Source organism: Capricornis sumatraensis, chromosome 9 (assembly GCF_032405125.1).
Source record: "Capricornis sumatraensis isolate serow.1 chromosome 9, serow.2, whole genome shotgun sequence".
NCBI classification, from domain to species: Eukaryota; Metazoa; Chordata; class Mammalia; order Artiodactyla; family Bovidae; genus Capricornis; species Capricornis sumatraensis.
This window is the reverse complement of record NC_091077.1, coordinates 65,140,242-65,155,411: the sequence shown is the minus strand read 5'-3', so window position 1 is coordinate 65,155,411 and position 15,170 is coordinate 65,140,242. Positions and strand designations below refer to the sequence as shown.

General features: G+C 51.0%; 1 protein-coding gene across 1 annotated transcript in view; it reads right to left on the bottom strand.

The window, feature by feature from the left end:
- The window catches only part of GALNT10 (polypeptide N-acetylgalactosaminyltransferase 10), a 226,654-nt gene extending 212,797 nt beyond the window's left edge, over positions 1 to 13,857 (bottom strand). Inside the window, exon 1 of the mRNA XM_068980832.1 lies at positions 13,699 to 13,857. Within this exon, the coding sequence (XP_068836933.1) occupies positions 13,699 to 13,857 (159 nt within the window). The remainder of the gene's footprint in view (positions 1 to 13,698) is intronic.
- Between the last annotated feature and the right edge of the window lie 1,313 nt (positions 13,858 to 15,170).

The following is a 15,170-nucleotide window of genomic DNA, read 5'->3' as shown; positions in this document are numbered from 1 at the left end:
TTTCACCAAATTCCTAGCCTTCCTCAGGGCCACCCTAAAAGTCACCTCCTTTCAGAAATCCTTCCTGACCTTCTCCTGGCACCACACAATGCCAGGCTGACCCCTCCCACCCACCGTCCTTAGGCTCCTCCGCCTTGTGCACCACGCCACTGGGAACCCGACTGTGTTCCCTACAGACCAGGAGCTCTGCAGGCAGGGGCTGTTTTCTGTACCTATCACATAGTAATACTGCCCCCCCCACCCCCAAATCAACAGAATGGGGGCCCAGAAACAGAAATAAATTGTTGAAACCAGGGTAGTTGGAACTCAAAAAAAAAAGAAAGACAATACGGTTAAGTAAAAGGCAGAATGTAACACATGTTTACTCATTGGTATTCAAGGCTAATGGCTAAGTGGAGTTTTTTTTCCCTTAAAAAAAAAAAAAAAAAGCTGATCTCTTGACAAGGAGAATGGCTTTAGCCAGAGAATACATATGTACAGGGTAATAAGCTAATCCTCCATAGGAAGTAAGGGTTTTCCTCATAAACTAAAGAGGAGTTGAAATAGTTGGAATAGATTAGGACAGTCATCTCTGCCTTTGCTAACAGTGTTTTGTCCATCTTCACACAAACACACTCATGGCACACATAAAACAATCCGATGAGAAAACGGTCCTCCCTGGGCTGCCATAAAGAATTCCCTCAAACTACGTGGCTTAAAAAAGAAACTGATTGTCTCATACAGTCAGTATGAGGCTACAAACTCAAAAGCAAGGTGTTGGCAAGGCCATGCTCCCTCCAAAGCCTCCAGGGGTGGGTGCGCCTCTGCCTCATCCGCTGCTGGCAGCTCCAGGCCTCCTTGGTTTAGGGCAGCACAGCTCCCATCTCTGCCCTCAACTCCACACAGCCGTCTTCCCTCTCTGTGTCTCTCCTCACAGCAGGACACCAGTCAGTTGCACAAGATAGTCACACTAGACCATGCTGCTCCAGCATGTGCTCATCTTAATCAAATACATCTGCTATGACCCTATTTCCAAGCAGGTCACATACTGAGGGTCTGGGGGTTGGAGTTCCAACATGTCTTTTGTGGGGGACACGATTCAACCCATAGGAATCCATTCATCCATTTAATGGGAGATGGGGGTCCTTGGAAAAAGATCTGCCCAAGGTCACACAGCAATTGAAGGCATTTCCTCCACTACAAAGAGAACAGGGGTCAACAAACCAGGGCCTGCCAACCAGTCTGCTGTCTGGTCTTGCAAATAAAGTTTTACTGGTATGTCCATTCCTTTATATATTGTCTTCAGCTGCTTTCACACTAAAATGACAGGGCTGGGGAGACGTGGCAGAGACTGTATGGCCTGTAAAGCCTAAAATATTCTCTGGACTGCAAGAATACATAAAATGTGCTGGCCACATTTGGGGGTGGAACTTCTAGAGACAGGAGGAGGCCTAGGCCCACATGGCAGCTCTCTGGGACCTGTTCTTTCCAGTGGAAGCCCTCTCAGCTGTCCTGCTGGGAAAGCTCCTTCAGTATAACTTCCCTCTGCCTAGGGAAATGGCAAAACAGCACGACAACATCCGTGCTGCTAAAGTTGTATAAATTAAATTCTATACGCATTTCCAAGAGACAGAGATTAATTCTAACAGGAAGGTCAGAGAATACTTTCTGGGAAAGGAAAGATTTGAGAGACGCCTGCGAAGATGGGTAGTGGACACTCGAGAAATTCTCTGAGGCCACCCTGAGCAGCAATAGATTACCTAGGACTCTGCTCAGCTAAAGGAAGTGAGATCCCATCACTGGGGGTGTTCAAGCCAATGATGGCTGACCATTTGGCAGGGATGCAGTTGAGGGAGATGGAGCAAGATGAAAACAGACCCCCTTAGGATCATGGATTCCACAGTGGTAGGCAGATGGCTTCTGCAGTCTCATCTCATCGTATTTGCTCAGAGAGCCACACAAGCAAGCAGAGGGGGTCAGCTGGGGAGGGGGCAGGGGAAGAGGAAGAGAGACACACAGAGAGAAGAGAGGGCTGAGAATCAGAGGGGCTGAAAGAGGTGTATCATACCCCAAGTCAAAGAGAGCCCCATCAACCACAAAGGGAAGAAATCCACACCCAGGTTTGTGGTCCCCTTATCTGCTACAAAGAAAAGAGAGAGAGAGAGCAAAAGCCTGACAGTTAGGGTGAAAACAATCAAATGTCCCTTTAATATCTCTCGGCACCTGCCAGCCTTCTTAATGTGCCCTATTTCCTGGCAGGGCTCCACCGCCTCTCCCACTGCCAGGGGAGGGGAAGAGCAGTGGCCCAGCCAGAATCCAGGCTGGGGACAGGGAGGTCAGCGGAGGTGCACCCCAGATGTGTGGGGCTGACTCTGGCCTTCCCTGCAGGAAAGCTAACCCAGCAGATGGCAAGATCTGGCAATGGCCCAAAGGGAAGGGCACAGGAAGAGTTCCAGGTATGAAAGCTGACAAGGCTCTTGTACCTGTCCTTGGCTCACGTGCCAGGAAGCTATTATCCCCACTTTACAGGTGAGGAAATGGGGGCCAAGAGAGGTCAAATGACTTGCCACGGGCGTCAATAAAACGGGGTAGTTAAGAGGCAGTTAAGCAAGGTTTGAGAGTCAGAAGTCTGAGTCTGGGTCCCACCATGTGTTTCCTCTGCATACCTGAGAGGTTACTTATGCTTCCTGAGCCCCTGTTTTGCCATCTGCAAAATGGCCACAGTAAGAGCACCTAGCAGCTTCCCAGGCGGCACAGTGGTAAAGAATCCACTTGACTGAACAACAAGAAGAGCACTCAGTACAGTGGAGAGATAAGTCGGGCACAGGGCACAGCAGGCAGCGAGACTAATGATTAATGGGGGTTACCAGTACCGTTGTGGAGCCAGGGCAGAAAGAGAGCGAACTCTCGGCCCAGGACTGGCCACCACACAGACTGGCCCCAACCTCCACCCTCCACTGCCCCACCAGCAGCCACCTAGAACCACTAAGGGAGGTTCCTGAAAGGAGCCGGGGCAGGGAGAGATTGGACGGAGCTGCAGCCACTCCTCCGGGGTAGAGGCCTCTTTACTCAGAGACCCAGGTGGCTGCATTCAGTGAACTGCCCTCACATAGGCTCTCTTTTCCAGAAATGCCCCTGGATGCCTTTGAGGGCCCCCCTCCCAAAGGCTGTTTCTGCTGGGAAAGGCGTCTTTCCTCTCATTTCACAAACTCCTAACACACCCCCTATAACAGGAATGTACATACTGGGGTTCCCTAACATGCCAAGAAACACAGGCAGACAACACAGTAGACTCTGTGTTCACATTAGTTCTAATGAACCAGTGGCAGCCCCTGACACAGCTGGAACGAACTACGTTAGACAGGTGGACCTCAAATTCAGAACCGCTAGAGAGACAGAGGCAAGGCAAGCGGTTCCTAGGCTCACACAGAGCGAAGTCATTCGGGTAGAAGCTTAACTGAGTCTGTTCAAGAGCCTAAGGCTTATATTTTACATTTCCAAGTAACCACATTTTCACTCTCCTGGAAAGTGCATTAGGTTTACACTCAGAAGGACCAACCTCAGCTTACTTGCTCACTTATGCTCTTTGAACTGCAGCTGTCTCATCTGTCAAGTGGGTACCATAAACTCCATCCTGCCTCTACCATGAGACAGAGAACAAACTGAACACAAGTTTTATAAAGCAGGGCTCCCAAACTCAAATGCCCCCAGAGGCCAGTGCAGTTACATGAAAAGGTGGAGAAGCCAGGTTTGAGATCACAAAGTGTGGCGGGGGCGGCAGTCAACTCAAGAGCTGGAGCCTGTCTAGAGCGGCAGCTGCTACCCAGATGCAGCCACTTTTTGTGATGCTAGACTCTTCCGTTCTTTCCTACGAGCACGAAAAGAAGATTTTTTAAAATGTGAAGTATTTCAATGTTTTAGGTACTGACAACTTACTAACATTTAAAAATAGAGACACACAGCCATATATGGGCCAGCATTGGGTTAACCACACAAAACACACCTTTAGGCTACGTGTGGCCCACAGGCCACCAGTTTGCAATCTCCAATAAAGCACCACGTAAGGTGTTTCTTTTTTTTTTTCAGTAATATAATACAAAGAGGAAATAAAGTAATAAGAAGTTTATAATTACTTTATATTATAAAGTAATAAGTAAAAAGTTCTCTGAAGGAGACAGCCATTAAGGTTTATTACCAATAAAATAACTAGGAATTCAAACTACAGCCCCTGGTGTCCCAAAAACACAGAGTCACTAACTTTTCACCAAAGTTAGGTGCCAAATTTAGAAACTGGTTATTTCACAAATAGACGTGCATACACGTACACATTTTAACTGTCAGCAGCGGACTGATCAATACTCAGGAGGAGACATGCAAAAATTACAGTTTTCAGTTGAACGCATACAATGTGCTTCAGCAGCAGGAGGTAATTTTCACACACACTCTGCCACCAGATGTTTCCAACCTGTTCCCTTTAAAAAACCCCTTCCTCCAAAGCCCCGCCAGGCCCCTCTGCTCCACGGCCCTGGCCTCTCCTCCTCCAGGAGGTGGACCAGCCCAAACACACAACCCTGGTTAACTAGGCTTTTGGGGAAACTGCCCAGGAGTGAGGCTCCCAGGTGGCTGTGGGACCTGCTGCAACCCTGCGTGGAGGCATCCAGCTCACGGAAGAGCATTCCAGAGCCAACACGAGACCCAAGAACCAGGCTCGTGGGGCTCTCACGATAACCTGCCTCTGTGGTCTCCTCCTGTCTGGAGAAGAGGATGGAGTCACCCAGGATCAGAGGTCCACTGGGTGGCAAGGCAGCAGGAAGAAGCCTCGGGCTGTGCGCTCTGCTCTGCTCTGGGGAGACACCTGGTCTGGAATCCTGTTTCCATCACTTCCCAGCTCTGCGGCCCCAGATGTGTCACGGAACCTCTCTGCTCATATTCTCATCTTTAAGGTAATTTAATCATAACCATGACATGAGGAAGCGGTGCTGGCTGTGCTCATTTTAGGAGCAAGGAGAGCTGGGCCTGGGAATCAGGGGGCTGGTTCACAATTGCATGCTCTCTCCAGATCAAGGGAGAGGCCCTGAGGGTCTCCATGATGCAACTCTTCCCCAGAAGGGCCTGAGTTTAGTACCTGCCCCCTTTGTGGGCATCTCACCCCATCCCCACAGCAGGATGGCAGAGCACCCATCCTGGAAGGGCAGCAGATCATAGGCACTAATGGAAAGTGGAGCATTAGTGCCCCCAGAGAGTCCTTGCCCCTCACTGCAAAGTGATTCACAAAGTGCATGGCTCATCCCGGATGCCAATCCCGGACTCTGAGCTGTCTGCATTTGACACTGTGCCTCTATTAACAGACACCCGAGTCCCTCAGGGAGAACTGGCTGGCAACTCAGAGAAAGTGCAGATAAATGCACTCCCCAGGAATAGCTGTTCAAAGCGTTCCTGGGAGGAGAGGAGTGAGCACCTGGGAAGGAAGGCAAGGTCCGCCTTCTGGGGGTGCTGACAAGCTGGGGATGTGGGTGGAGAGATTTCCCTGCTGTATCTCAGCAGGACCTAGTGAATACAGGCTCCTTGGCCCACCCCAGACAGGCTAAAGCAGGCTCCTTGGGCATGGGCCCTGGAGCCTCCACTGTTAACAGGCTCCTAGGGGATGCTGAAGCGCCCTGCAATTCCAAAAGACCCGTTCTCCGAGGTCAGGCTTCCTGGACCTGGCGAGCAGTCACCTAGCATGCACACATCACTCACTCACCTGCCTGCTCCTCAGTCCCTCAGCAAATACTTAGGGCAATCAAGAGAGGGTGACTAGAATGGAGGTTCGCTCCTGCTTTCAGAAGCAGATGGTTTGGACAGATCAAAAACACTGACTGCGCTGCATGATACACTTGCTCAGAGGAGAGACTTGCTTCCTAAAGTTGTCCCAGCAGGGGTGAGGTGGGTTTAGGGGCCAGGCGGCAGGGAAGAAGGGTGTCACAGGCAAGGGAGCAGGTACATGGAGGTCCAGAGGCTCATGGAACACATGGATAGGGGCAGGGAGGGAGAAGCAGATAGACAGACAAGACTATGCCTTCCTTGAAGGGCCTCTGGTCTAAGTGCACAAAGAATGCCAAGGCTCAGAGGAACTAAGGCAGGGTGAGCGACTCCTGGCGGCTGGAGTAACCAAAGAATGCTTCCTAGAAGTGGCTAATATTACCTAGATGGATGCAGAGGATCTGTATTCTCTCCCAAATGAGGAAGTAGGTGGGCACAGCCAATGATTACTTCAGATTCCAAAGAGTCAGGCAGTGGGGTACACAGAGCAGCCTGTGCATGCATGACCTCCTCCCACGCCTAAATAATAATTAGAGACATATCTGGCCCTGCTCCACTGGTGAAGTCTGTTCCATGAGGCCGACCACCTATCCACATTCCGCACAATGATAATGTAAGAATCCCTCCCTACTTCTGCCACAGGGAGGCCACGAAGAATGGACCCCTGCTCTGAGCCAGGCACTGCCCGCAAGTAGCAGCAGCACCATGTTGACTGAGTGCTTTCTGTACCAGGCCTGGTGCTCAGGGCCCCACCTGCAGTGATGCATCCAACCCTCAGAATGCCCACCCCTATACAGTTAACATGATGCCCATTGTACAGGCCAAGAATCCCTGGCATGGAGATCCAGTGATTTGCCCAAGGGTAGGGATCTGAATCAGGAAGTGCAGCTCCAAAACTAGAGCCCTACCCACTGCCCCACAGAATCTCAATCTAGGGGGACTCGGAAGTCACTTTGCCAGTGGGGCTTCAGCAGGGTAGGGTGAAGGCTCCTCTTCAAGGTCACCAAGTGACCTTGTAGGCTCATCCTCCACCACCAAGGAAGTTCAGTCTGAGAGCCACGGTCTCTCCCCTCTGCACAGATCTCAGGGTGGAGGGGTGGCATGGAAAGCAGGGCGTTTGACTGGCCTCAGCTCTGGGTTAGAGACTCATGGGCTCAAGCACCAGTTCAACAACCACAGACTGTGCATACTTGGACAAATATCTGCACCTCTGTGAGCCTCCGTGCCTTCACTGGTTCCCACCTGTTTATAATTGTGAGTACTTAACAAGATGTACAGGTAAAGAGTTTATTAGTTTAACATCTAGCAGAATAAGTGCTAAACAAACAGTAGCTGCTGTTAATCATTATCATTAACATTATTATCTTCATTATCATCCACATCATCACTGTGTTGTCAGTGTCATTTCATACTGTGGTTTCTACATCTGAGAAATCTGAAGACAATCCAGCATCTGAAGCTCAGAATTCTCTCAGAACCCAAGGGAAGGAAAAAATGGGCCTGCTTTTCCCCTTCTCTCTACTATCTATACTCAGCAGAGGGCAGCAAACAGGAACCATCCAAAGATAAGAGAGGAGAGAGACACATGGAGAGAAAGCTACACAGTCATAAATACACACCCACCCATCACAGCAAGCGGAATTGTTTAGCTTCCTCTAGCTTTCAAAGTATGAACACTCCGCCTCCTCCAGCTAAGAAGGGCCAGGCAGAAAAAAAAAGTGGAAGCTGAAGAGACAGAAGTTCTTTTACAGCTTGAGAGAAATTTTCAATGAACTGCCTTTTAATGGGGTGCAGGGGGATGAGGGAGAAGGACAGCTCTGTGAGGGGAAAGGCAGGCGGCTGCAGAACTCATAAGATTAAATAAAGGCAGCTTTTAACTGCTCCTCGTCTTAACCCTCTACTTACATTATGCTGGAAGCATTTGCGCCGGAGCTTTTCCCAGGAGGACGCTGAGACCCGCAGAGGGAATGTCTCAGCCAGGGTGGCAGGGCTGGGATGAGAACAGGGACCTCCAGACTGCAGGTTCAGTAGCCAGAACTGAGTCCAAGAGGGCAAAGAGGCTCTGCCTCGAGGTTCTGCCCAAATCTGATGCCCCAGTAGTGACTGCCTGGGACACTGTGTCAGCAGGATTCTGGAGTTGACAATTGTTGGCTTCATCCCTAGATTTTATTTCCCCTCCTCCCCACAAGAAAACCCAGATTCTTGTCCCCAGAAACTGCTCCTCCTGTTACTGGAGTGGCCTGACCCCACCCCTAGCTCCAGAGTAGGTTAGGTCCTTCAACAGAGCCCTTCCTCCTGACAAGTATGCATGGTTACATCCAAATTGAGCCAATAACACCTAAGGAGTCTTGCTAGAGTGTACAGGAAACAAGTTTCTACTCTCTTATAAAGAAGATACCAGAAGAGACCGACTCTCTTCTAGGATCTAGGTGTGGACATGAGGTCAGACAGAGCTACAACCATTTCTTTGCTACCTTAGGGGCTCAGTCTAGAATGTGAACCTCTAGATCACACCACACCTGAAGTCCACTGCAAAGACAGGAATTAATATATCCCATTAAGTGGCGCTAGTGGTAAAGAACCACCCGCCTGCCAATGCAGGAGACACTGGAGACGTGGGTTCCATCCCTGGGTTGGGAAGATCCCCTGGAGGAGGAAATGGCAACAGACTCCAGTATTCCTGCCTGGAGAATCCCATGGACGGAGGAGCCTGGAGGACTACAGTCCACAGGGTTGCAGAGTTGACACGACTGCACACAAGCAATATAGGTCCTTACTTGGTTCAGCCCACATGACTTAATTCATTCCGTTACCTTCAACTGACAGAGCCTGGCATGGCTCTTAAACAAGACTGGCTCTGTCTGCGACGGGAGCACTAATGGTGCCACATGCTACGCATCCTTTTAACTCCTCTATTGCCCTGCTGGACCCCACTGCCACCCTCAAATTTAATATATTTCACTTACTTTAAAACTGTAAAAATTTGGGAAGAAAATTTACAAAAGTAGATTTCCAAAAAAAAAAAAAAAAAAAAAGCCAAACAAACACTTACAACCCAGTAAGTTCCAGCAGATAATTGGTCTCAATAAGTACTGGCCTCCAAAACTGAGACTGATAATCTTGGCTCAAGAGGGATATAATCGTAGAGAAGGATCAAGTATTAAGAAAATAATTTTTCCTTGTCAAGGGGAAAAATAAGCGTGGTGAGCTAGAAAAGAACTCAGAGAAGAACTGGGCTGTCTGCATCCCTCCCTCTCGCAACTGACAGCCCCTCTCCCAGGCCTCAGTTTCCGTACCTACAATAGGTGGGGCTTGGACTAGGTAACTTCTGTAGCACCCTTCCTGCTCTGACATGCATAGATCATTTAGCAAACACGTTCTGACTATTTTCCAAGTGCCAAGGCTTTAGCTATGTGCGAGAAGAGGATGTGGTTTCTACTCTAAGACATTTCTGGGAGGGGAGGTCAGGAAGCACTCCTTAGCCACAGGAACTCAGGGACGTATAGGCTACCTCCTTCCCTGGGCATGAGGACAGAGGTTCTCTGTGAAGCAGGAAGGACTCCTGGGGGCATCGGCTCTTCCCTTGCTGACTCTGACATGTATATGGCCTGTGTGTGTGTGTGCTCAGTGATGTTCAACTCATTGCAACTCCATGGACTGTAGCCTGCCAGGCTCTTCCATCTGTGGAATTTTCCAGGCAAGGATACTGGAGTGGGTTGCCATTTCCTCCTCCAGGGGATCTTCCTGACCCAGGAATCAAATCCGAGTCTTCTGTGTCTCCCGCATTGGCAGGCAGAGTCTGTACCACTGCGCCACCTGGGAAGCCCCATATATGGCATACAGTCAGATATATGCAAAGTTCAGAGCCCACTGCAAACACCCTCATGAGCATTCAGCTGCCATGGGACATACTTCTGGCTGCCAAGTTTGCCTCAGGGCATTTTTTCAGTGATGAGATCCTGCTGCCATCTCTGTGTAAGAGCTGACGTTGGACAAGGTACAATTAGCAAGCAAGATGGTTATCCTTTAAATGGGCCTCTGCTTTTTCATTCCTGATTTCATTATTTGTTATCGTGTCACTGGAGCCAACAGATTAAAGGTTGAACACAGTCTGAGAGAAGGCATTAGAGTATGAACATGTCCCTAAAGCAGTGACCTCATCACAAGTTAGATACAGTGGCCTATTTAAACACATTTCTACTAACCAGGTCTTTCCAATACAAGCTTCCAAACAAACTCACAGAACCAGGATGCTGGAGCTGGGAAAGACCTAACAAAGTATCTATCTCTTCCATTGCAGATGAGATTCAGCATGCCATTAACTCCACTTAAGTTGCAGCATTTAGAAACAGTTGAGGCGAAGTCTGGGCTTTGAGGAAAAGAGACTGATTAGCAATGTCTGCCCCGGCCAAGGAAGGGGAAATGCTCTTCTGGCACACACTGACCTTTCCCCTTCTGAATCTAAGCCCTCACTTCACAGATGTAGACTCTAAGGCCCAGAGAGGTTAAACCACTTTCCTGAGATCACATAGAGAGTTCAGGGCAAGAAAGTGAAGTAAAACCCAGGCCTCTGTTCCCAGACCTTCCTCCGCTGGGCTCCTTGGGAACCTGCAAGCCTAGGATGATAAAGGAATGCAGGAAGTCAGATTTGCTCAGGTAAATCAACAACCATTCCCCAGCAGCATCAGATTTCAGCTGGGCAAGCAGACTGAGAAGGGATTAGCAATCTAAAGGATCCCAGCCCTTCTGTGGGAAATAAATCACTCCCTGGTGACCTTTCTAGGGTCCTTCACTTCCTGATGGGTAAGGCTCTGCCACCAGGAAGCCAAAAAAAGGAGGCAGGGGGAGGAGGGAAGTTTTGATTTCTGGATGTTCTAAGAATAAAGTTCAGCTCTGACACAATAAGGAAAAACTTTTGATATTTGAAAATTAAAGTCATTGGTATTCCATTATCCCACCTTCTTATCCCATTGGTATTCCATTATCCCAACTTCTATTGCAAGCTGCTATTATCCAATGAAGTCATTTTCATAAGAGATTAAGGCTCAGAAATGGGGAGGGACTGCATCATATTTCTTTAACACAGGTTTTTAATAGCCAGCTCCCAAGCCTGGAATGTGAAACAGACCAGAGAATTAAACCAAGATGTTAAACAGACTGGGACTAGGAAGGAGAGGCACCCCCAAAATTAAAATGAAGATGGCTTCAAGACTGACTTTTCTTGCTTGGTTTTGCAACTTTCCAAGAAGCCAGCTGTCTGACCAAAGGAGTGCTCAAATCCTTGAAGCATTTTGTGTCCTTTACAAATTCACTGCCCTACCCGGCTCCAGTGGTACACCCAGCATAAGCAAGTATGAGTTATGTAGACTTACATTCTAGCAGATGATAAACCCTCTGAGTTCAAAATCCTGTATTCTTTAATCCAGTGGAGAAATCAAAGAGTTAAATGACTAAAACAGTGTGTATGTTACCATCAGAGAAATTTCCCCCAAACCCACAAGGAATACAGTTTTCATTCGGGTAAAGTCCGTTGTCCAACTTCCCTCCACAGCCTCTGTAGTTACCTCTACCTGAAAGATCAGTGAGGTGCTCTGGGATGATTCTCAGCAATTATAAGAGTGACAAGCTGAGCTCAGAACTGGTCAGCTCTGTCGAAAGAACTGTGTGTGCTCCAGATGCCAGATTCCTCAGATAGCAGCCTGACGTGGTCTATGCACGTTCCAGCCCTCTGGGATGTGAGATGGGACCTCAGTGCTCTGAGAAGTCAGCCTCCTCTCTCCAGGCCAGCTGACATTTAAAGGGACTGGGGGCCAAGCTGAGCACTGTGCATCTGCAGGAGAGTGAAACACAAAGGGGCTGTGTGGAAACTTGGCAGAATGTTCCTGAAAGGCAGCAGACGAATGCCGAATCCTATAGCACCTAGAAGAGCTGGTCATTCGGGAAACAGCTCCATTCTGCTGCTCCCAGGAGACACAGTATCTCCTCTAAAGCAAAGATAGTCACGTACCATCACCACCAAACCCCTTTTCCACTTCTGGCTCCTCTCCCACTTCATGATATTCTAAAGCAAAAGAAACGAACAAGAACTAGACCTTCCTAGATAAGCCTTTCTGTCCATTTCAGTTACGGGCTCCAAGCAGCGCCCAGCTGTTGCTCCCCTCTCTCTGCCCCAAAGGCTGCCTTACTCCATCAATCCCCTCTTGTGCAAGAGAGTAATTTACTTTGAAAGCTCAGGCCAAACCAGCAGTTAACCTTGACCTTCTCTCTACACATCTGGGTCTATAGAAAATGAAAATCAGGACGTCTCTGGCATCCACAGCAGATGAAATACGAGGGCTTTCTCCAGGCAGAGGCAGAATGTCAGAAGCTATTTTAGAACTGGTTACAGCTATTCCAAAGGAGAGTTTGCACTTGGGCAGGACAATGCCCCCTTGATCTGGGGCTGTGTCCAGGATGGAGCCCTCACAGCTAGGGATGCTACAAAGGGCTCCTGCCTCAGGAAAGGAAAAGAGAAGTGGTTGTTGTCCTCCACACTGACTCACTTATGGTATCACTGGACCAGAGACCACATTTCACAGATGGAGAAAGTGGAGCCCAGGTAGGGAGATGGGTAAGAGAGAGGGGTCTAAGTCAGTTGTCAGGGTTTGAACTGGGGGTTTAGGAAGGGAGTTGGGGCTTTGGCTTCCAAACAGGAAGATCTCCCAGAAGGAGTAACCAGGTCCTCCAGGATGGTTTGCAACAATTACCAAAATGATAGGCTGCCCTCAAATTGGTCAGCCCTATCATAAAGAGCCCTCTGTACATAAGACAGCAGCCTGAACCTGGGAGGATAAGGGCAAACCATCCAAAGTCAGTCTCTTCCCCTGTCTGCCAACCATCAGTCAAGTTCAACCCTGATGCAAAATTATCTACTTGCCATGGGACAAAACAAATCCCACAAGAAAAACTGCAATGTCCCACTGTGGGAAACAGTTCACGCATATATATCCTGACTGGCACCTACTGAGCCAGGAGCTGGGAGAGTAGGAGTAATGTGATAAGAGTTTTTGCTATCAGTCTATATGTACTCGTCTCTCTCTCTCTCACACACACACACACACACGTACATAACTGAGTTCAGAGGAGGCAAAAATAATTAAAATCCCAGTCTTGGCTACAAAAAACACCACACCTATCAGCCTGGACAAGTTCAGAAGGGGTCACAGGTAGTACTTTGAGAAGGGACAGGGAAAGCATCTGATGTTCCATGCTCAGGGCCCTGGGCACAAATAGCTTCTGAGGAATTTGGTGTGTGTTGCGGGGTCCTCCCACCACAGCTCCCACTTCTGGACGCCCAGAAAGTCAAAGGCAGCAGGTCCCTCAAAGAGCAGGAGCTCAAACATCCCCATCCTCCAGGGCCTGAAGCTCCAAGGAGAGCATGATCTTTGCATCTTCCAAGGAATCCACAGGATCTGGGAAAGAAAGGAGGCTGGGAGGGTGAATACTGTGGAGAGGAAGGAGGTCCAGAGGTCTCTTTGGGCACATGAGTAAACAAGAAAGGAGCTGACCGGAGTAGGAAACACTTGGATCAGCAGGTGGGGGGCGGGGGGCAGAAAAGACCTGGGATACGGGGATGCAGACAGGATCTTCCAAAACGGAGAGATCCTGGAAGAGGTGAGAAATGGAACAGAAAAGAGGATGGTGACCTGTGGGCATCAGGAGTCCTGGTTTGTAGTTCTGGTTCCGTTTCTGAATAGCGGGGACAATCCCTGCCCTTCTCTGAGCCTCAATTTTCCCATCTAAAACAATGGGAAGAACAGAGGAGTCTCTGGCGCTGACTCTGAGGAGACAGCGGACGGCGAAGGAAGGAACCAACCGAAGGCTGGAAGGGAAATAGGGGAGAGCGTGTTCCCAACTCCATGGCAACTGGGGACTCACCTGTCCAGCGGCCGCGGCCGCCGCTGCTCCGGATCCCCCGGGGGTGCCGTCGGGCTGCCGCTCGCGGTACAGCGCCCAGAGCCCCACGTTGGGCAGAAGGACCAGGGCCGCCAGGACCAGCGCCACCGCCTGCAGAAGCCGCTTCTCCTTCCGCCTCATCGGGGCCGGTCAGCCCCGCCGCGCCCCGCCGGCCCCGCCACGCCGCCCCCAGCTCCGCGCGTCCGCCCGTCCGCCCGGCGGCGGCAGCAGCTCTACGAAGAGAAGCGACCGCGGCGCCGGCCCCGCTCCAACTCCGCGGCACTTCCGCCGCTCGCCGGCCGGGGAGCCGGGCTCCGCCACCGCGTCGCCGCCGGGGGGTGGGGGTGCTCCGCGGACACCGCCGCCCGCGAGCCTCGCCGAGCCGCGTGTCCCGTCTCGGCCTCTTCAGTGTCTGCTGCCCAAAGTCGTGAGCCCTGGGCCGCGGCTTCTCGCTGCTCTTTCCGTTCCGCCCGGGTGCGACAGGCCCAGGCGGCCCGCTCCCCCCCTCTCGGACCGCGATGGTGCGGCCCGCTCCTCGGCGGCTCCCCCGCCCGCAGGAGCTTTGCAAAAGTCCCGGAGTTGGCGAGTTGGGCGCTAACTGGTGCGCGCTGTGGGACGCGCTCCTGGGGACCCCCAAAGTCCCGCCCGGCCACCTCAGCTCCGGACTCCAGCCGAGAGTTTTCGGGCTCCCCGGGGGATATGCGAATGGTACTGGAGTCCGGACACTCCACTTCTGAGAGTCGAGCTGTGGCGTCCCACCCCGAGGCTCGGCCCGGAGGACCTGCGGACCTCCTTTGCCCCCCGGCCTCGGTATTCCCAGGCGGGAAATGGGGCCGCCGCTGCTCTGCACGCGCACGGTTCTGTGCACCCTGGTTTTCTTCCCCCCGAGTTCCCGGTGGTAGCTGTGAACGCCATCTGTAGACTGGGGAGTGCAGCCTCACCCACCCCGCCACCTGTCTGTGGCCCGTGCACACCGGCGGGGAAGTGTGACCGCAGCGTCTCTGCAGGACCTCTCCTCACGCGAAATCAGCCTCCTTTGACTTGGAATGCCCTCCAGTCGCACTCTGGGCTGTCAGCTCACCGAGTGAGCCCTTTCTCCAAACCTCTTGTGGGTTCCTATCTCTTGTTCAGCTCCTCGGCAAACTGTGCCAGGCACGGGGATGAAATGAAAACAGATTCTGTAGCCTTGACTTCTGGGGGCTAAAACATCAAACACGTAACTTCATTAGATGAGCGAATGTGCCTATAGCTGTGGTAAGTACTCTGAGGAAGTCGGGCCGCCTCGGCGCTGCAGCCGGCCGGCCGAGGAGCGGGACTCCGACGGTGATGCCTGTGGCTCCTACAGTGCTCTTCGTTTTTTAATAAATTGCTTCCTCTCTGCTGCCCAGGGACGACGCGCCGTCTTGGTTGCCTTCCTTTTTAACACCGCCCCCCCCCCGCCCCCGCTCACCCCA